General features: G+C 39.4%; 1 protein-coding gene across 1 annotated transcript in view; it reads right to left on the reverse strand.

Annotated features, from left to right (window-relative positions):
• LOC139732799 (uncharacterized) overlaps positions 1-23,197 on the reverse strand; it is a 49,945-nt gene extending 26,748 nt beyond the window's left edge. Inside the window, 27 exon segments of the mRNA XM_071643642.1 lie at positions 471-524; positions 954-1,007; positions 1,353-1,406; positions 1,893-1,946; positions 2,531-2,575; positions 2,965-3,120; positions 3,541-3,594; positions 4,214-4,261; positions 4,706-4,774; positions 5,911-6,347; positions 6,746-7,177; positions 7,510-7,935; positions 8,374-8,808; positions 9,143-9,550; positions 9,870-10,024; positions 10,026-10,161; positions 10,396-10,824; positions 11,456-11,878; positions 12,285-12,707; positions 13,049-13,465; positions 13,805-14,236; positions 15,427-15,840; positions 16,312-16,749; positions 17,212-17,628; positions 18,007-18,429; positions 19,880-20,311; positions 21,959-23,197. Of these exon segments, the coding sequence (XP_071499743.1) occupies positions 471-524; positions 954-1,007; positions 1,353-1,406; positions 1,893-1,946; positions 2,531-2,575; positions 2,965-3,120; positions 3,541-3,594; positions 4,214-4,261; positions 4,706-4,774; positions 5,911-6,347; positions 6,746-7,177; positions 7,510-7,935; positions 8,374-8,808; positions 9,143-9,550; positions 9,870-10,024; positions 10,026-10,161; positions 10,396-10,824; positions 11,456-11,878; positions 12,285-12,707; positions 13,049-13,465; positions 13,805-14,236; positions 15,427-15,840; positions 16,312-16,749; positions 17,212-17,628; positions 18,007-18,429; positions 19,880-20,311; positions 21,959-22,178 (7,485 nt within the window). The 5' untranslated portion in view covers positions 22,179-23,197.
• Between the last annotated feature and the right edge of the window lie 502 nt (positions 23,198-23,699).

Raw genomic sequence — 23,699 nt, forward strand, 5'->3', positions numbered from 1 at the left:
TATTTTGAAAGGGAAACTGAAACACAGTTAAGACATGAGACACAGGACATTGTGTCCACTTTAAGTTTGTTACAAGACACAAAACAACAATTTAAACAAATGAAGATATCTTCTATTAACAATTCTGGTTTTGTGCCTAGGCACTTGCCTAACCTGACCAAGCTTTTTTCATCAGCATTTCATAATTCCTCCTAACTTGACCTAGTTGTAGCTCATATTAATATGCATGACATGTTTATTACTGTTTCCTTTCACAGTCACAACAAACATGGGATCCAAGTCCTGCAAAATTTGGAATTAAGGCGGGAATTTCTTTGCTGGAGTTAAGTGAAAGTAGTATAATGGTGTCTGCCTATAAGATAAACCAAATACACAACCATAAAACTAAGCATTCATCACATAATTTTTCTTAAAATGAATCAGGTACACTATATCCTAACACCAGTAACGCACCAACAAGAACTTCTTACCTGATGTCCCTTCATTCCTGGGGCTCCTGGTAAACCTGGGTTTCCTCGGGCACCCTAAATGAAAACATACAGACAGTGGTTGTGTCAATCCATTCCATTTAGTCCTATGGTGACATACCATGATGTTGGAGAGGAGAAAATTGAAACTATTTTTATTTGGTCTATACTTCACAGTTCCATTTTGTCTATACTCCATAGTATCATTAAAGTATGTACACTGTAAGTCACTGTGTCATAGTATCATTTAAGTATGTACACTGTAAGAAATGGAAAAGCACAATCAGTTTGGCACAAAATGCACAAAAGAACTAGCAGTTTTGCATGATTCCTCATTTTTTACTCTAAGAATAAATAAATAAATAAGTAGTGCACCATCAATGAACAGACACAAAACATACACAGACACACACACATTTGGCCACTTGAATATTTGGCCTAAATGAGATGGTGATGTTGGTATACTGGCATTTATGTGATACTCACTGGGGTTCCTGCAGGTCCACGCTGTCCAGCGGCACCGGGGGATCCATCATCTCCCTGAAATAGCAATAACACATTTACATACCAAGTTAGGGTGGAATGGTAGTTACATCATTATAATCTGAAATCATTTCATTTTCTTCATAATATTCATAACCTTCGTGAAGACCTTGAATGTCGAATGACATTAATTCATTGTACCAAATTGCTGATTGAAGTTTAAAGACATTTTGAAATTAGTTCTTCAGAAATCTTTAGCAGTCGGCATGAGGTAACTGAAGGGCAAACCAACCCAGTGATTTGATCTCCACAGCTCCGACATGACAAATGAAATAAACCTCAAGGCCTTGTGTCTCCAATCAAACTGTAGTATGTCTGATAGAGTAATGACAAGCTACTCACATCTGATCCAGGGCGTCCAGGTAAACCTGGGGGTCCAGGAGGTCCAGAATTTCCCTGTAAATGCAGATAACAAGACGAGTGAATGGGTGTCTTTCAACTGAAGATTTAGGTACCATTGTAAGAACATTCAAATACTTATTGCAGGTCTAAGAAGTTATATCCCTGAGAAACCTCAATTTAAGTTATGACATCCTCATAGAAACTGAGCATGAATGCAATTGATGTCATCATTTAATTTAACTTGTCTTGCAGTCAAGGGAAATATCAGCTACAAGTACCAAATCTCTTTCATCCATGATAATCTCATCTCTGTCTTCACAAGACAGACTAAATGTCATAATGTCTGCATTCACAGTAACACTGCTCTTCCATACAGCTACATTGAAGACATGTACCATTAACTTATCATCTGATTTACAGGAGGTCCAGATAAGCAAGAGAAGATGAAAATACTAAATAGCTTGAAATTAGGGACAAAAGAGTACAGGTCAGAGAGATAAGTGGAAATCCAGAAATCTCTTTTGAGTTAGGCCAACTTACAGGAGATCCAGGCTCTCCAGCGGGTCCTGCGGGTCCAGTCAATCCCTGAGGTCCCTGTGGGTATAAGGCAAGGAAACTCCCAGACATGTCATGCTTGCAGCTGCAAATTTACTTTACTACAAAGACATACTCTTGTATTCAAAATATTCAAGACTTCACATAGTTCCCCTTCAAACTGAAATACAAGCATTGCTTGCACTGGTGATATCTGGAATTTAATTTGCCAGTGAACATAATCTACCTTGTATCTATTCAGTAACCATTATTTGACCTACTGTGTACAAGAACCTTGGGCATTTCAAATATATCTGGATTCTTAAGAGTAGGGATACCGCAATCACTTTGCTCATTTGTGCTCTGTAGACACCAAGGGTTACTGCACTTCACTGAATATTAAGATGACAATTTCCCATTTTTATATTTAAGTAATTAAGTAATCAGTAATTACAAATGCAGTCTTACTGATAGCAATGAAAAGCTCACAACATATTATGATACATTTCTGTTTTCAAATTGTACACATTCATACATGTAAATGAAACATGTCAATGTTCAGAGAGGTTACCACATATCATACAAATGATATTTCTCATGAAGGTCTCTTACTCAAAGAAGACAACAAATATCTGGCAACTTACTCTTGATCCTGGTGGTCCAGGTGGGCCACGGGGTCCAGGGTTGCCCTGTCAGAGGAAGCATACATAGCAAAATTGGGGATTACCCAGACTATTGGGGATTATTTTGACTTTTCTTTCATAATCACACTGCAAACAAAGTACACATCATTCCAGTAGTACAGGCATGCAGAATTACTTGTGTGCATGGAAGAACACCTGAGAATTTAGTCTTTTTATCAAAAATCTTCTTCCTTTTCACATGTATAATAGTGCAGACATAAATTGAAATGAAATATTATTGCATGTCAGTCTTACAAAACAATTTAATTTTAGTCTTCAGAAGACATTTGACAAGAGTCTTAATGATGTATTATGACACCTCAAATAAAATCAAGAAAAATGGTGCATTGTATTAAGAATGCTAAAAAATGAAAAGAAGGAAAGATGAAGCTTACAGCTGCCTGAGCCTGTGGATAAGCATAGCCTGGAAGCTGAGGTCCCTTGTACTGACTGGTTTGTGCAGAAGCAACGAGGGTACCAGCCTTGCCTGGTGGACCAGGGGGTCCAGGGGTACCTGGCAAACCGGGCATTCCATCCATACCAGGGAATCCCTACAACAGATTTACAGAGAGGAGAAATATAATCAGACTCATGAGCAACATACATACCAGTCAGTCACAGCTCTATCACATCTTCTACAACAACGACAAGATGACAAAATGCATATCACTACAATAATCTCCATGTAACAATTCAACCAACCTATGTTAAATGAGCATAATCGACTTCCCTTTGAACAAAAAAAAAAAAAAAAAAAAAAAAAAAATTCTGGGCTGCCATATAACATCAAAATTAGGGAGGTACATGTAAACAAAAGCAATCTGGAAAAAAAAAATGTGTGATACATTAAATGTTATGTGCAAAAAAGAATTCGAAATTAGGGAGACTGTTTTTCTCTTGTCCCATTAGGAACAGATATTCATGTATTCAGAGAGACTTGGTATATGTCTGCAATATGAATATAAGCTTACCCTTGGTCCTGGGGGTCCTTTGGGTCCAGAGTTTCCAGGTGGTCCTTGGGCACCCTGTACACAGATAACAGTGGTGAGGAAATATAAGCTTACAGAACAGTTCAACCAATTACCTTATCCTCACCTAATATTTCTTTTTCTCTGTATCACTGCACTACTATGCCTTCAAATCTTGAAATTTTGACCGATTGCTCAGCATTCATCATAACATCAACATTTTTTTTTTTCATCCATGTTAGCAGATATATACAGTTGTATCCTTTTCTTTTTTAACGTGGATATCCATAAGATTGAAATATCCAAAAAACAAAAAACAAAACACCACCACACACACACACACACACACACACACACACACACACACACACACACAAGCACATACACACAGAAATACTGGTAACTGAATCAGTGTCAGTAATGACAACCTAACAACTTGTAACCACTTTGGCCTGTAAATGAATATTGATAATTATTACAAGTGCAATTAATGTTCACACAATTATCGCTGATACATCTTTGAACTTAAATTTGTGATCATAACCAGGATTATCCCTTTTCATTATTAAAATCACTGAGCAGAAAAAATATATATAAAACACACACACACACACACACACACACACAAAGATTGTTGGCACACAAGTTCAGGATTATGTCTGTAAGATATACGTACAGATGGTCCTGGTGGGCCAACTGGTCCAGGAATACCAGGTGGGAAGTTCTGTTGAAGTGAAATAAATAACAAAGGAGTTTCATAACAGGCTGGCAGTGAATCATGAAGAATTCAATCCAGTTTAATCTGTGACAAACTGAGTTCTCAATCTTCTTTGAATCTTGTTTGCCTTCAATTAACAGTTTTAAATCATTCAAATGAAAAATGAGTTGAATGATTGTTTTTTTCATGAAATTACTAAGTCAACAGCATTTTGTGATAATTGATTACTCTTTTGATAAAATCATCCTGTACACTGCATAAGATGTCAAAAGTGTCTATGAACCATGGCCGCAATAGGGTGAAGTACTTTGAGTCTTCCACCAATCGTTCTATCCCTGAACAGAAAGGCAGCGAAAATTTCCCACCCTTTGGTTCAATCCCTTGTTTGACACATCAGGCAAACTTCTATTAAAACTACGGTATACCACTCTCTTTAAGACATTTACTTACAGCACTGTTTATGTCGGCCTCTCCAGGTTCTCCCTTTTGTCCCTTATCTCCTCTGGGCCCTTCTCCAGCCTGTAGGTTTGGTGAAGGATCAGAAGCACATTAGATGTTCATCAAGAAAACCTTCATATACATCATTCAACAACTTGACTTTCAAAACAAACAACAGCCAGAACACATGCAAGTTGAAAGAGAAGATACTTCTATCAATACACACACATATATTGTATAAGACTTACAATTTAACCATCCACAAAATTTTCTGAAAATTTTTTTTTCTACATTCAATTTGGCACAGAAAAAATGTCTTCGGTACATTTTGAGGCAGCGCATTAAAATTGATTGAGCATGTATCTTTCAAAATGGAAGTAAGGGCAGAGTTCAAATTTCAGAGAAAAAAAAAGAAAAGTACTTGTCTACAGTTTTCTAGGGATATAATAATGCTCTCTTGGACCTGGATCCTGGATCTCTTTGCATACATGATTTGCAAAGCTCAATCAAGTTGAACTTTACACACAGATACACACTCAATGGGAAAAATGCATCATTCTGTCAAATTATGACATACTAATGATCTGAAGAGACTGATGCTCTTAGAATAGAGGTGCAACCATCTTGGTTTGAATTATTCCTGATACTCTTTACTTTTTTTTTAAAAACATGCTACAAAATAATCAAACAAGAAGTTTTTAAATCTCAACTATATAATGCTCCACTTCATAAATATTCCTACTATTCATTTACTGAGCACAAGAAAACAACCCATTTCAGAGTGTAGAAAAAAAAATTGACTTTGTAACTTACTGTCAGCTGTGCACTGGCTAATGGTCCACAGAGGTTTTGTGAGAGAGAAAAAGAGAAATCAAGAAAGTGTGACATTTTATATGGTTACTGACAGTCCGGATTAGTTCATTCTCTCTCTGCCTTGCTTTTCAGAGACTGCTCTCATGAACAATCCCCACTATCATGCATTACACTGTATAAGCATGCAGTTAACACTCTTCATTTGTTGAACCTGTAATATTATGGCACAGAAGAAATTTCTCTGGGTAACTATGTATAGGTGTGGGTGATATTGGAATTGACATGCAACAACTCCTTGTATGACAACATGCTGGGAACAGATGGATTGGGAAGAAGTTCACCCAGAGAATCCAGAGGGCTGGAAAATTATTCCTCTTCTGGATCTTGTTGCCAAACCATGTTACACCCCACTTACTCTTTCTTGCACAATAGAGGCGTTCACAAGAGGTGAGAGAGTCGGGTCTAGAGCCCGTGAAAGTAAAACTGTCATCAGCCAACGATGACCGGTTGAGCTGCACACAAAGGTAGTTGGTAGCGGAACAATCTAGTGTTTCACGGTCTACATTTGTCCGTAAATCATAAAGGCCACTACGTGAGCCTGGGAAGATGGCCTGGCTGGACTGCCTTGGAGACAAGACTTGACTGGAGAGGAGTTGTTTCTTTGTATCATCACTCAGCTGTGGAGTGCTGGTCAAGTAGGCAGCAACTTGCCACATATTTTCCTGTGTGGCATCAGCACTCTCTGGGTTAGACTGGAGGGTGACACTGAAGACCACTTCATCACTGCCATCAGTCAGGCTCTGGCCGGACACAGACACACTAGTCTGATCAATCTCCACTCCTGAAATGAGCAGTAAAAGCCAAGATGGTAAGAAATTTGAAGACTGTAACACACAATTTTAGTATTGCTATTCTTTTCACTGATAATCTAAAAACCATTGAGATGAGTGGTCAGAAAGTTCAGTAGTCAACAACAACGGAAAATCTCTAACAATGACCCAGTACTCATACCAGCTGCTTATCTACCAAGAATTTGTGTGTGATCCTATAGTTGTGAAATAATGTCTTACCTTGATTAGTTACTGGCATGAATAATACAATTAGACTTTAATACACAAGGACAATCCCTCTTGAAACTATAAGAACACCCTTACACAACATGTACTCACAGTGAGAAAAAAAAATCCTTATAAGAGAGAAGCAGTGTTTTATATCTATTTCAACTGATATGTACTGTACCTGCACATCTGACTGTGAAGCATTCAGTTAGCACTCGGTCACGTGGCACACCGGATAGGTCAAAACTGGGAACAGAGTTTGGATCTCTTTGTAGACGAGCGCAAATGTACTGGACTTGTTCACAGGTCAATCCTGTCATGTCAAAAGACGTTTCCACAGTGCCAAACTGCATCAAATTGCCCCGGTTGAGAGGCACACTTCTCTGATAGGTGTTAAGGTTGTAGGCAGTCGTCTCGTGATATCTTGGTCCCTCCCCAAGAGGGTTGTTACTGCCCCAGACAGCTAGTTCCCACAGATTGGTGCCACGCACAGATGCTGTATCATCAGCAGGGGCAGCAAGCATGCTGAACTGCAAAATGTTGTTGCGTCTATTGAGCACCACTGTCTGGTAGTTGGTATCAGGGACAGTCTCTAAGTCAACCAGTTTGACACCTGGAAGATAAAAAGTGTGCATTTACTTCTCTCAGCAAATACATTCTTCATGAAATGGCCCCAATTCATGTGTAAGTTACTAGTAGAAGCCTTCAGAAATTACAATCTGATCAGATCCTGAGCATTTCATTCCACATACTTCACATCACAGGCGCAAGACTGTATGACTTCTACCACAACCATCATATTTTGATTTTGTTCATCTTACATGTGTTTCATGTTTTTAGCACACTTAGATTAATACATATATGTATATATACAGTTTTTTTTTCTTCTTCTTATGAACACACACACACACACATATCACAAATACATAGAAGATTTTTCAATACCTCGATCACATTCTGTGGATTTGCATCTGACCATGGTGTTTCCCCCAGAACTTGTAGTGAACTCAAATCCTGGCACAGGCCTCAAACTCTGAGCAAACTCCAAGCAGAGGTACCTGTAGCCACTCTCACAATTAATGTCTGAGAGATCAAATCTTGTTCTGATGTTATCTATCCTCATCGTCTGTCCCCTAACAAGGTCTTTCCTTGCTTGGAAAGTGTTCAAGATCTGGAAAGCATTGTTGAGTCTTTGTCCACGACCATCTTCGTTTCGACTACCAAAGATTCCTACTCTCCATAAGCGTCTGCCACTAATGCTGGAGGCAGTTTCAAGAGAGTCTACGGACAAGTCGATTTCCAGGGTGTCTGGCTGACCTGGGTTAGGGCGACTTGATGTGTACTCCCATTCCATGTCAGTCACAATGACTCCTGTGTGAATACAGACACATCATTCTCTGCTTTTAGCATGTGGCCATGAGCAATGGATGACATAACTAATAAACCTATGGCAACTAGTCCACTTTAACTTGTTTTTTCAATTTCAATTTCAATTCCATGTTTATTTCATTTTTCTACAAGAACATATAGACATCATCTTCTTTTTTTGTTAACAGAAAATGAGGTATGTAAAACTATGTAGGATGAAAAGAATGTACAATGATTGTAGCACCAATAATTAAACATAGTCATAAAACTCAAGTGATTAGAAGTAAGTAAACAATATGCACAATCCCAAAAATGGAGGGACACACTAAAGACAAAGCTTGTAGGATGTGGGCCCCTCAGAAGAAAATTTGTCTTCATTATAGTTTTTGCATTATTCTTCATTCTATTTTTTTTCTTTTTCTAAATCTGACTGTAGCTCACCTCTGCAAGCATCAGCTGGTACAGGAAAGCAGCTTGTCAAAACATCGTCATTGGGCTGAGTAGTCAGAGTGAAGTCATCAGATGCTTGTGGATTCTTGGAGAGAACTGTACACATGAATGGTACTTGTGCACATGCTATATTTGTCATATCAAAGTTGGTATCCAGATTAGTAAATTCCAAGGTATCTCCTGGTCTACGAAGATCCTGGTCTGCCTCATAAAAAGGCAGGATTTGTTCCTGGTAACCCACGCTTGTTCCAGATCCATCAGGGGTTTGGCTGCCATAAAAGCCAAGGCGCCAAAGCTGGTCTCCAGTAACAGTGCCACCCTCTCTAGACGTTGAGACAACAGTTGTAAGGAAGATCTGATTGACTGGCTCTCCCTCCTTCAGGCTGAAGCCCCGTGGAGTCGTCTCCTGGTTGGTTATAATGACCCCTGGATGAATGAAAGAATAATCAGACAAGTCACTGATATTGCTCATTTGGAACTTTCCGAAGACAGCTGGAAATTAAGAAATATTCATTATAATGTCACAACCCTTCACAAAAGCTGTTTTCTTTCTTTTTTTGACTTCCCAAGACTTAATGAAGCACTTGAATTTTATACCTGTTGATTCTACGACACTGCACTTCTAAAATTTTGACTAGTACAGTGTCGCAAGATCTAGCTCGAAGAAATTATAGGGACATGTGTCAAGTGTCATGTGACATATGTCAAGGTGATGCACAGGATGTACATCACAATGATGAAATCAAAGCTAATTCCATACCTCTGCACTCTCTCTGTTTGCATGACACCAGGGAGTCTCCACCTTGAAGAGTCTTGAAAGAGAATTCTGGACGTGGGTTGCTTGCTTTCATAAATTCTAGACACAGGAATTGATATGCACTGCTACAGCCTAGTTGGTCAATGTTAAAGGGTGTCTCAATATTCCTGAAAGTAATTGGTCTCGGGGGCATCACTGTCCTGGCCTGGTTAAATGCATTTAGAATTTGAGGTTGGTAGCCAAGTCTGCTCCCCCTTCCATCAGCATTGGTGCTACCAAATACTCCTAAGGTCCAAAGCCTTTCACCATCGAGGTTGCGACTGTTTTCTGTGACATCAACTGTAGCAGCAATAGACAACATTTGGGGTGTGGATTCATCATAGCTCCAGTCAATCCCAGCCGCAATGACACCTATAGATGCAGAAGACATAAACATATATATATAAATATATAATTCTCATTGTTAAGTTAAATGAGACAATTAATCAGATTTTTTAAAATCTCTGCAATGGTAATTTGAACATTGCATGTTTTCTACTGGAAAAAGTCATATTTTTACAATATTTATACCAATTTGGTCGTGTTTAAGCTACCGTATCAAGATCACTAATAGAGAAAGTTGACGATCAATAAAAGCTGTATTATTTTGCTGACCTTCTCAGAGTTGGGGGGGGGGGGATATCTCTAATTTTGTAAAGTTATCTACAGGGCAGTTAATATAAGTAAATACCTTGACATTGAGAACTCATATCTGAGCAGCCAATGAGGGAGGAATCATCACGTGTTCCTTGCAGGTTGAAGCTCAAGGTTGCCGTTGGGTTGCGCCGCATCTGGAAACATAAGTAACTGGTGTCGTCACATGAAACACCTTCCATATCCACATTACAGTCTGTCACCAAATATAGGCGTCGACTCTGGGCTGGTTAGGGCTCGCAGGTCGACACTTAATCCATTTCTAGAAAGACCCTCAATGAGAACAGCATCAGATCCAAGTGTAGGTTGCAAGGCAGTTACTATAGCATCTGCAATAACAGAAAATGTCATAGGTCATTAATACTTAGCCGTTTTGTGGTAGTAATTATTTCAGTTGAGAACATGAATAAATTTTTTATGTTCTTGTCAATTTCACATCAAATGTAAATGGGATTTGACTCAACATACTTTCTCACGAAGGAATTTACACAATGGAAATTTAGAAATAGTTGCATTTTGCCAACTCACAATACAATCACAATCCAATGAAAACAATATCTTACTTGAGTCACAGGACATCCTTTTACAAGATGTAATAGTGTCATCCTCGGTGTTGCCAATCTGAAAGGTGAAATCTGCTGACGGATTGGTTCCTTTCTTGAAATCAATACAAAGGTACTGAAAGTCTGTACAGCCCACAGATCCCACATCAAATGTTGTTTGGACACCATCAAAGAAGAGAGGGCTGTCTCCATCCAAGGACATGCCTGCTTGTGTGGAGTCCAAGATTTGATCCTGGTAATTGAATTTTTCCCCAGAACCATCAGAATTTCTGCTTCCATAAATTCCCATCTCCCAAAGATTTCTTCCACTTATGTCTCGACTGTCTGATGATGGGAGAAGATTTGCAGTGATGGATATTGGGGTAGGCTGACCGGGAACAGTACCCACTGCTTCATATGTCCAATCCATGTTTTTCAGAAGACGAACACCTAGGAGAGGGCAAGCAAATCATGTCTTAATGCCAAGGTTTATTTCCCTCGTAAAGCAAGGCACACAAATCATCAAGCATCACAATGCATCAACAGTCTCTTAATGAGATCATTCATATACGCATCAATGGCTTGTAGAAGAGCAAATAAAGAGATAATGAAAAAGGTCCACAAAATCCAACTTGCTTTGGGAACCTTTTTCATTATCTCTTTCTTTGCTCTTCTACAAGCCACTGATGCGTATATTAATGGGAGGGATACGAGGTGACAGGTTTCAATCTTTTTTCCAGCAACGGTGGTACGAGTCACAACCAAACTTTTTGATTTGGAGGTTGTGATATGATCATCTCAGTTTCTAAAAGATCTCTAGAAGGATCTTCACATTTCCCTTTTTAATCTCCTGTTAAGAATGATCAATCATTTGTATCAACATCAGTCTGGTAGTAATGTGAAAAGGGCTGACATCAGTCCACATCAAAATCACGGGTTTTTCCAAAAGCTGACCAGAACTCTGTTTGAGGGAAAGTAAACACTAGAATGGATTGCCCTTAACTTTTATTGGTGCAAAATTTAATCCAGTCATCAAAACCTCCTTCATTTGTTTTCTGCCACTCGTTAAACGTGAACTCACCATTACACTGAAGTCTTGAGCAGGATTTCACTGCGCTGCGGTCTGGAATAACCTGGAGATTGAAGTCAACACTTGGATTCTGTCCTTTGGTCAGCACTGTACAGATATAGCCAGCCTCCTGACAGGAAGTCTGTGTGAGATCAATGTCCACAGTGACTGGCCCAAACTCTATTGGTGAGCCTGGGTTTAAGGCCTTCCCAGCCTGCCGTGCATTGAGGACCTGTGTCTGCATGTTGTACTGCAATGGAGAGCTTGGGTCTGGTGTAAGATATGAGGATAGTTGCCACAGATTTCTGCCTCTCTGGAGGGCTCGGGATTCAGCACTTGTCAAGACTGATGTGTCGATATTGACAGAATTCTGCGAACCCTCTGTCACTGATGCACTACCAACAATGTTGGTTGTCATACCTTGAAGGACAACATCTGCAGATACAGGAGAATTGAAAATAGGCACTGGTTTATGTCAATCAGAACAGATCATCATGTCAGCAGGATTGTTTGCCAAATACCTGCCTCACTTGAACTATTCCAGCAAAATAATACTGTAAAACATATGTTCGCAGCATGAATTTTTTTTTGCGAATTGGAGCCGATGGCCTTTTTAGCGTAATGAAATTTTTGCGAACTGCCACTGGCATTCAATGAATATGGTGTAGACATGAACTTTCACGTGCATTTTAATTTCGCGAATCTTGGCACTTGAGAAATTAAAATGCACGCGAACATTCCACGTTTTACAGTATTACCATTAGAGTTCTATTATGTGCTATAAGTGAATTGCTTTGCCATCATCATGAAATACAACATAAAAAAAAAATAAGCTTCTTACCAGAGTTGCAGAGTAGCAGTTTGCAGTTCACCAGCTTGTTGCCGCCTCCTACCACTTCAAACACATAGGTGGGGTCAGAGTTCTCTGCTCTTGAGAACTCCAAACACAAGTAATGGTAGTCTCCACAGCCGATAGAACTGACATCAAACTGGGCAGGCACATTGTTGAAGGTCAGGGGAAATTGAGGATTCAAAGGTTTTCGACTATTCTGTGCATCAAGAATCTGGGTTTGAGTGCCTATGGTTCCTGCTGAGCCATCATCAAGCTCACTGCCGTAGAGTGACATTTGCCACAGACGATCTCCAGTGAGAGGTGAACTGTTCTCATCAAAGCGCACACTTGCCTGAATTGTAATCGGAGTCAGTTGGTTTGGTCTAACCTCATCAGCTCGAAAGTCCCAACTCAAGCTTCTAGCAAGTACACCTTCACAGAAGAAGATTAAAGTTTGAAATGTTATGGATTATTGAAATCTGTACAGAAATGTGAATACAGTAACATCACACATCCACTCTAGCTCTGTTTGATCAACTCATTAGCATATCATAATGCACGTTACAGATCCACATGCATTTATTTATTTGGTACTAAATATCAATTTCATTACAAACATAGCTGGGAAAAATGATGACATACTACTTAACCTCAAATAATGTGTTTTTTTTAATAGCAGCATTCATACAATGTGTATGTTGAGCAAGTCTATGAGAATATTTAGCAAGTAACTTCAAACAAAGATTCACAGAAAAGGTAAAAAATTTAAGTACCTGAGCAAGAGACTGGTTCACAGCTGATCATATTCTGTTCCTCAGCAATAATTGTGAATTCAAGGCTTGATCCAGAATTTTTTCCCAACTGCAAACAAATGTAGCTGATATCCCGGCAGTTAACATCATCCATACTGTAGTCAATGTACACATCACCAAAGTTGATAGTTCCACCAGGAGTGAGGTCCATGCTGCTCTGAGAACTTGTCAGAACTTGAGAGACTGGGTTGATTTTCTCACCAATACCATCAGGACTTTGGCTACCAAAGGCTGTGACTGACCACAGGCTTATTCCACTAACACCATTGGACTTCGGAGCACTAGTTGCACTCATTGATACAATGATCTCATTGCTAGTAGTGCCCTCAATCAGTGAGCCACTCTGGAAGTTGGTGTCAACTTGCAGTAGTTCAATAGCTGGTAAATAAGACAAATACAATGACATGAGAACAATGCTAAATGGGCTACACTCCATTTGTCTTTATCTGTGATAATGCAAGTGGAAAGGTTTTAGGTTGAACTCTTTCAATAGATTTCCATCATTTTGTCACCAGGACAGACTGAGGAAGATCAAATAAAACTTAAATATCAAATGGGATAGCCATGATCTGGATAGTTATTAGTTTTGTTCACAGGGAAAATGATGATGGACGTGTTATGTACATCAGTGACAATATTTTTCAACGATGACCTGCTCTAGAAAGCTAGCAGAATATTGGAAACAAGCAGGTAATATCAAAAATATTAGATACTCACTACTTGGGCAAGGAACTCTCTTGCAGCTAACTATCGAGTCTCCTCCATTGGTAGTTAGCAGTTTGAATGGTGGTTTAGGGTTGGCTCCACGTCCAAACTGCAGACAAAGAAAGCCCTGGTGTAGACAGCCAATCCTGCTTAGATCCTTCTGGCTTTGAACATTGTTGAACTGTAGACTGGTGTCCCCTACACGCAGGTTTCTGCTAGCTTGCCTGTTGCCCAGGATGTTACCCTGCAGAATGCCAATAATGTCACCACGCCCAGACTCCACTGTATTGCCAAAGAGGGTTAGAGCCCACAAGTTCTTGCCAGTCACGTCGGAGGACACCGATGTGAAATTTACCTCAGCATCAAGAAGAATTGGAATGGGAGCACCAAGTACAATGCCTTCCGGGGCCTGGTAGCTCCAGTTAAGGTCTGATGCTATGACACCTGCAGAATGTGTTGGTCAAAGAGGGAGAGAGCACTAGTCATCACATATTTGGCATCATATGACACATAGAAGCTGTTTCAGTCAAAGTTAGTCAAGAGTCACTTGATGATAACAATGGAAAAGGAACAAACTTATTATTTCTGTAGCTGCCTTTGTCTCAAACTCTATAATAAAAACAAATGAACTTGTGTCCATGCATTATCACCAAACATTCAGAGATCTTTATTGTCCTTTATTACTTGGATACATTAACCCTATTTTAAGGGGGGGTCAAATTGACCCCCCCCTCGACATTTCGTGCCACGATTCCACAACGCGCAAAGGTTTTGCCGCGTCGTTTCATGACTTTTTTTCATTGAAGTCTCCCGAATATTTTGAGACCAAATTTGCGACGTCCGGGTACACCGTTCTGAAGTTACGTAATGTTTTGCATAAGCACATCAACCCGAAAAGAGCTCAATTTCATGATATTCTGTGCAAATCCAATGCAAATTGTGTTTTTTGATTAAATTGATACAAATTATATTATATCAACTTTTAACCATTCAAATTAATTGATTCTAGTGTAGATAAGCTTAAAAAAGTGCCTGCAACAAATTTTGGCAAAAAAACAATAGAAAACAAAAGGTCAAAAAAACAATAAAATACATAAGAAATTAACGAAACAATAAAAAACAAAAGAAATTGATTTTGATTGTGCTATTCTTTTACAAGAAAATTGTTTGATGTGTCTTGAGGAACTCTGACACAAAAATTTAGCAATCCTTCAGTCTTTTTAATGGAGTTATAGGTGAAAATATGATTTCATGCATGAATTTGCATAATTAATTCATTAAAAATGGAAAGCCAATAATTTTCTATTCTATGACCATGTAATCTTGTAGTTGACATCCAGCTCTGTCTTTAGGCAAAATTTGCGGCTATCGCGCGATAGGCGGCCGAGATCTGAAAGGGGGGGGGGGTCAAATTGACCCCTCCCAGTAAAAACTTGGTCTCAAATAGCCCAGTTAAAATAGGGTAGCAAAGACGAGTCCTGTAAAACAAGTTTTTATGATTTGGTTTTCCTCTAATTTTCATTTCTTTATTTTCCTTTTTTTTATGAGAGAATGGCTACATTCAGTATGCATGTCCAGAAATATGACAACAGGAAAGTCATTCCTGAAACATTTGACAAATTTGACAAGATTACCTTCACATGGGACTGGCACACAGGATATCCATGTGTTCTCATCTGCTGCCTGAAGAACAAACGCCACAGATGTGTCAGGATTCTTAGCAAATTCCACACAAATGTGTTTGATTCTGGCACATTCTAGAGATGTCATGTCAAAGTTCAGATCAATGTTGCCAAAGTCCAGGATCTCATTTGGTTGATATGGCTGGCTCTGCTGGTACCTGTCCAGAATTTGACTCATCTCACCAAAGCGAGGACCAAGCCCATCTGGTTCACTGCTTCCAAACAATGACACTTCCCACAGGTTTTCTCCTTGTAGCCCAGGTCCTGTCAGTGTTGCAGCTAAGGAAAGTGTCAGTGGATTTTCAGGTCTTGCATCCAAGACCCTGCCATCAACCAGTGAGAGATCCAGTTCGGTCAAGACAACATCTGTACATAGAAAACATCACGTCCAAACAGTGAAGAAAATATGAAATGCTTCTCTCTTTTTTTTCATTCAAACAATTTAAAGATGTCATTTTGTCAATTTGTCATTTGTATACAAATTATTGCAGCCATCACATAAGTGAATATGTATCTTATGGATTTGTTGGTGCCACATCAACATATGTCACTTGGTACTGGTTTTTATTTTAACAATGTCCTTACCTCACCAACAGATTAGAAACAAAGTTAACAAAAGGATGTGATTCAATTCATGCCCTTTTTTATTATATATTTTCAGATGACCTTGATATTTTCAGACCTTTTTAACTATTGCTCATCAACAAGGAAACAACAGCAGAACGCCTCTGTCATACTGCAACGAAAAGCCAATGTTTATTCATTTTGTATAACATCACACCTGTAAATGGGCCAATATCCAATTACTTTTTTCTTTTCAAATCAAGCATTCCTTACCATTCTCACATTGAAGCAGCTTGCAGCTTATGATAGAATCTGCACCACTTTCAGTGGCAAATTCAAAAGGTGGGTTTGGATAAGCTGTTTGTCCAAATTCCAAACACAAGTAGAGGAAAGCGCCACACCCAATGGAGCTCATATCAAAGGTTGTTCTGATGCCAGAGATATCCAGCGTGTGTAGACCATCATCTGACCGTGGCCCCAGGCTAGTGGCTGCTTCATTTGGTCGAAGTATCTGTGTCTGTTCTCCAATCCTTTGCCCCATCCCACTGATGCTCCTACTACCAAACAGCCCCACTTGCCATAGATTTCGGCCAGAGACTCTTGCCTCATTGTCCACAAAGGAGACCTGTGCATCGATGGTGACGGAACTGTCTTGGCCCAGAACAATGCTTGGTGCATCATAGGACCAAGTGAGAGATCTTGCCGTTGCCACTGTGAATATGATTGTTACATAGAGATTTTAAGTTATGGCCCTGTCAAGAAGGAATGTCTTGAAAAACAGTTCATTGAAATATTGAGACATCTTCTCAAAATTTGAACGCAATATCATCACACTCTCTTGGGATACTAAATACACAGAGTCTAAACCATAAATGCCCATTTTCCTTGAAACTTTTGAACTGGAACATTAAAATTACTTCAAAAAATGGATTGAAAAAAGGAATCACAAGGCTGAATAGCTCCTACATGCACTGGATAAGGATATTGTTTCACAGTTTGGGTCAGAGGCATAAATATACAAGAACAAAAGAATGTAGATGAGATCCCTTGGGATTCAAGTGCTGTGAAAGAGTGCACACTTAACTTCAAATTGTCATTTCCACTAGAACCACTTTCTACATTTTCATGCTTCTTTCTACTGCTTCATGATCACAGTGTTTTCTTTAGACTTACCTGCACATTGGTATGGCACACACTTAGTCAGCACTGCAGCATTGGGTACTGGGACCATACGGAATACTGTGGTTGCTTCCTGTGACTTGCCAAATGTAACACAGACATGCGAAACTTGCCTGCAGTCATAGTTTGTCATGTCTATGTCCATCGCAACTCTGCCCAATTCCATAGTTTTCTTAGGTTCCAGCATCTTATTCTGTTGTTCTTGTGTCAGAAGCTGTGAAGTTTGTGAGTATTTGCGACCAGTTCCTGCAGAGCTACTACTACCAAATGCAGTCATTGTCCATAAATTCCTTCCAGCCACTCCAACACCAGAGCCGTTGACAGTGATGAACATTTCTATTGGATTGGAGGCTCTTCCGGCCACAAGATTTCCTCTGACTGGAGTAGCACCAACTGCCTCGATGTTTGCAACTGATTTTGAGAAAATATGAGATGATCAATACCAGCATTACAAAGGATACGACCTATACATGTATCTACCAACATAAGTTGACCAGTTCAGTTCTTCCTTACTTAACCAGTTATTTTTAAAGATCTAACCACAACCCCATAAGCCATTTTACCATCAATTAAAGTGTGATCAATCTTTTTGAATTCCCATTGAAGTATGCTACAGTCATTCAAATTAGCAACACTCTTCATTTCCTTAGAGTCTGAGCGACAATTCTTTATAATTCGTCCCACATCTACATCAACAATTAACATTTTTGGGAACATTTACAACACATTTTAGCCAACTCTGAAATGAAAGACACCTGCAAATGGAGATTTCATGAAGAAATCACTCACCTGCACGACAGTCCGATCTTTTGCAGATAACCTTCACATCTCCTGTTGGATACACAGAGAAGCTGAAGTCTGGACTTGGGTTGTCTGCCTTGGTAAATTCACCACACATGTACGTAAAGTCTGTACACCCAATGGCTGCCACATCGAACATCGCTCGTGCTTCCCTGAAGTCAATATCCCGAGCATTTATCAAGGGTAAGGAGCCCTCGCGCTCATTTAGCGTCTGCCGCACATAGTTAAACTTCTCTCCACTACCATCACTACTGCGACTGCCATACATGCCAAGCCGCCACAAGTTCCTTCCACCAACATTGCGGGACGAATCGACAAAGTTCACTGTTGCTGTGACATTCAGTGGGTTGGGGATTCCCGCAATGACATCACTTGCACGGAATTGCCATGTCAGTCCCCGCAGCTGGACACCTGCAATATCCCAGGATAGTAAACATAGAGAACTTGCTGTCAAAAGCATGGATCTTCAGTTTCATGAAGAGGAAAAGAACACTTGGTGCACAGTTGATTACATACACACAAGAAATTCTCCAATTTTACTACAATCGTTCAACAAAGTGCTGAAGAAAACTTCAGTGAAGAGAATCATAAATTCTCAAGTACAAGGATGTGTATCTCATTTCAACTGCACAGAATTGGACTACCATACTGGACAGAACTGGACTAACATAATACTATCTTATTTACAGTGCAGCTTCCTATGGTGTACGATATAGATTTGTGAACAACAAAAACAAAAAAACAGAAAAAAAAAGATTTGTGATCTGAAATTTCTTCTTGCAACAGATTTAATAACCAATACCCATGACAATAGATTGGCAAGGATATTGAAGCTAGTTTTCAATACCACCACCATCTAATGAGGGGTTAATAACAAAGTATGCCTTTCTGCTTTAATCTATCAACGCGCATGGACTAAATTGCATTTATTTCAATTGTTAGAAAACATATATCCCAACAGGTGGGATATCAGAACACAAATACAGTAGAAAAAAAAAAGGTTTGAACTCAGCCCATTACCTCTCTGCAAAATATTCAATAACTAGTTCAAACCCTCATGTCACTGTATTGTCCTGTTTATTGCTGATGTTCTACTCTGTGTCTGTAAATTCCAAAAATCCTCCTTTTTTTCTTTCCTTATTTTTTTACAGCAGCTATTCAAACAAGTACTAGTGTATCCACAGTGCTGTCTCTACAAACCTACCCCTATGCTCATTTCAGAGTAACTGGTGACACACTGCTAATAAATATTTCCTACACAAGGAAGAGGCACCATGACAGCAAGTGACCTAAAATACGCTGCCCCTCAGCCAACAAGAAACTCCATCAGCCTGGATGCATTTACAGAAATCCTGCTTCCACCATTACTAATCTCACTCTCTCTATTTTTCAATTTTCATGTTCTTTGCTGGGGAGGGGGTTCCTTTGAATGAAGTGAAGGGCAAGGCACAACTTCCAAGGAGAAGTCTTGGTGAAAAATGGCCGGTCACTGACGTTACCATTAGATCCCATTGCACAGAGGCACAGCGATAAAATCAAGTAGACATTGCTTTAGCTATCTGAATTTATGGAAAATGGAATTAGACGTTTTGATAAAAAATAATGGTATGTTCTGTCTTATGAAAGTGATGAACAGCTGGTTAAGGGAAAAAAATGGACCAAGTGTTAGAATGAATTCTTTAAAAACCTGCAACGGAAATTTGACATGATGATGATTGAAATGAATGCTAGCACACAGCCACACTTTTCACCCATCACATTAACTCATACTTATATCTTACAGAAAACACATACTGGGCTTGCCTCCTACTGCCAAGCTAAAAAAACATCTAACTCCCACAAATGTACATTTGCTACTTACCGATGCAGTCTTCCAGTTGTACACAGTCCAAGAAAGTAGATGACTGCCTAGGTTTGCCTTTGAATTGGTAATCTGGCTCTGGATTATCTCCCTTGCGGATGCGTGCACAAATGTAATTGATATCAGAGCACTGGGTCCCTGTCATGTCCAAATTGTACTGGACATTGCGAAAGAAGAAAGGTGCCGAGCGAGCAAACACAGTGTCTTCCTGTATTGGCGACAGAGCTTGTTCCACAAAGGATATTTCGGGCCCAGTGCCATCAGCCCGCAGGGATCCCCAAGCATTGAGCGTCCACAAGCCATTTCCCACAATATCAGATGACTTTTTTTGTAGATAGTCTATGTCCACATTCAGGGGCACCACGTTCATCTGACCCTCCGTAATGGGACGTGGAAGACTCAAAGTTACATCCACACCTCTGATAGTCACCGCTGCGAGGCAAATATTCAAGTTGGTGCAGTTCAAACATCATCAACAAGCAGTTTCTTTCACTGACCTTCCTTGGAACATACTGAAGAATAATACAGCCTTTTCTCAAGGTATTATAGAACAATTACAGAGCTGGTATCATAGAACAATTATAGAGCTACTCATTTTGATGGTGTACAAAACCCTTGGTTTATGAAATTACAGTTACAAATGTGTACATTTTTCATTGCGTGATAAGATTAATTAGGATAGTAAGGGTTAACATCACACTTAAAAGATAATCCATTCGAGGGCACATAACCTCCTTCCTTGTCTTACAGTAAAAAGTTAATAACAAATGAGTCGATCTCTCTACTCTGTGGCTGAGGATGGCAAAGAGAGAGACAATAGAGGCATGCTCTGTTAGGATGACTTCAAGGAATCAGTTACTCGGCAAAGGGTGGTGGCTGATATTTTGGATAGAAGTGGATTAGATATCGCATCAACAAATAGGGCAACCAACTGGAAAACTAGTAGGCAGGATACCATACTTCACTAATCAATACTATCAGATCTGCCACAATCTGGGAAAGTAGAGAGAACACAGACATCACTAATCATCCCTGTTTCAATATGATGATGAAGGAGTATACAGGAAAATAGAGGAATAGGTAGACTGGTGTTTTGAAGCTTTGGGGCAAAGTCATACAGCAGAGATATGAAGTCAGCTAATGGGTGAGTGGAAGGGATTAGAAGGTGACGGAGGTATTCTTATGTTGGGGTATGTATCACTTCAGTATAGCTGGAGTGAACACAAAAGGCTTGTCTGTACAGTTCATGTGCAGAGCTTGAGTGTGAAATGTTGTGAATGCTGTGCATGCACAGTAGTGTACTAATCTACGAGGTGATACAGCAACAGACAACAAAAGTGTCTGCTTTCAGAACATTGATATATGTTCTTATACCTCATCTATACAAATTGTTTCTTGTAACTTTCAGAAATGTTAAGATGGACCGTAGCTGATCGCTACATTGAAATTGAAAGACAACTATGGCAGTGAAGAAGATAATTTCATCTAATGTCCAGATGTCCAACTATGAGAATAAGGCATACGTAGCTTGCAGGAAGTGAGAAAGGATCTGTCGCCTCCCTGACAGATTCTCTCTATATATATAGCCTTTGATTACCATCTAATCATGAAAGCAAAGGAAGGATGACACTGTGGCAAGAACGATGCCTCTCTGTCCTAACAGAAAAGGCTAGAAAACAGAAGATGAAAATCATGAACTAAGTACACTTCAGGAACAATACATCTTTAGGAGACAACAAAAGTTGGTTTGAGCATGGGGAATGACAGGCCCTGAGGAATTGGGCGAATGTTCAAATCAAGACACTGCTGTAAGGGAAAACATGGGGAGTTTTCAGGAGGCTTCCACAGAATGAAAAATGAAAATAAAGCACACATGCTGTAAAAGGACAGGTTTGAAGGAGTCGGGGTTGGACTTTGAAAAACGGCGATTACAAGGTGGTAGAGGGCAACGGGTAGATTCATGCTTCCATGGGAAAGAGACAAGGGCACAGGATGAAGGAAACTGGCCAGGATTCAACAGGATGCGGGAGGAGGGCAAGATGATGAACGAGACCATCTTGCTAGAAGACAGTAACTCACCAAGAGGGCAGCGGGGACAACATTCTCCAGGGACAGTAATAGGTTCTTTGCATTTTGGGACCTGACAGGAGTCAATCTGGCAGGTTGTGGTAGCATTGGTACAGGTACAAGTTGTGCATTCATCCTGCCTCCATACCTCATCATGGAGTTTAAGTACACCACGATACACACAGGGTAGGTTGTCGGCTTGGGCGTTGTTGAATACATCAGCATTAAGCATGCCTGTGGGTCATCATATCATGCAAGGTGCTCACAGACAAGAAGAAACAGCCTGGGAGGGAACAGCATTCCTATACAAAACATTTTCCCCCTCTCAATGAATTGGGTATATTTCATCCATAGTTAGATGAAGAACAGGTGGTTAATTAAGAAGTCTCAGGGTTAGAAATGTGAAAAGTAACATTAGTATGGATCTTGTGCATTAAAGGAAGGAAGCCATTTTTTGCTTTGGATAAACAGAGAACAAGATTTAGTACCCATCAAACTTTCTTCTTTAATATCCTAAACTCTTTAATTCAATTCATTACTTCATGATGCTGAAAGAATTTGCAACAATTTCTCTAACTTTAAAAAATCTGCTACTTATTCTATGCAATGCATGTAGAACTTCACATAATCAAAGAAATGCAAATCCAAGGGAAATAACTGAATACTTGATACTCTACTCAGCAACAATGGATCCAAAATTACAGAAATAACATGTGTTCAAGAACAAATAAACCAGTCATTTATCATACAATGGAGTTGCTACTAGTTATTGTTATCAACATGTGAATCAGAACATCAATATAATGGTAGCATGTATACTACAGAGTGTTACAAACCCATATGTCCACTTGATTATCAGTATTTTTTGTCCTACATTGAGAGAAAAGAACTTTGAGACATTTTGTTGTAAACGTACTTGCAAGAAACCATATGGGGCTCATTAAGTGGGAGAAATATTGGTCTGTAACACCCTGCACTGTGTGTTAAGACTTGGCATCCAGTTCATGTCAATAATTGACTTGAGGAAATAATCAGCTAACAGAAATATAGTTCAAATGCTCTCTTCCCACCTCCCTGCTTGCAACAGAGTCTGCATATGACCGATTCTGGCACCAATCAGGACAGAAAATCTAATTCTGTTCATCTTATCATAGTGACATGTCATAGTACATGGAACAATGACAAGTTTATGTGCTACAATACAAAAATAGCAAACATGAATAACTATAAAGAAGAGTTTGTCATTTTAGACTCTGTACTCATGACAAGACACACATAAATCATCATGAGCTGTGCTATGTGAGACACTGGTTGCCAAGTCGATTCCCACTGATCAGTTACTAGCCATCCCCTTTAACTTACAATCTAGATTGCTGCTTCATTATGAAGAGAAATCATATGAGTATCTAAAATCAAAAATGTTGTACTCACCTCAACAACACAATTTGCATGGCGATCAAAACCCAGCTGATAGAAAGATTTGAACTTGAAACATTATATTTTGATGAACAAAGTACAAATTACTCTCATACAACATGACTTGACAACACACATGAGTGACAATGAAGGCCTCGCAAGCCTGCATGTGTTAAATGTATCAAGTCTGATGTGTGGTAGATGGCATGGACTGAGTGACTATGGAATTCAAATGGACTTGAGAATGCAGACATCTCTGATATGAAGGTAAGATCCATGGTAATCATGTGACATGGCTGAAGAGAACTGTATTAAACCAAGAAAAGAAAAAATCAAC

This window comes from Diadema antillarum, unplaced genomic scaffold, assembly GCF_040938485.1.
Source record: "Diadema antillarum isolate AM-2024a unplaced genomic scaffold, OU_Dant_1.0 seq00000447_RagTag, whole genome shotgun sequence".
NCBI lineage: Eukaryota > Metazoa > Echinodermata > Echinoidea > Diadematoida > Diadematidae > Diadema > Diadema antillarum.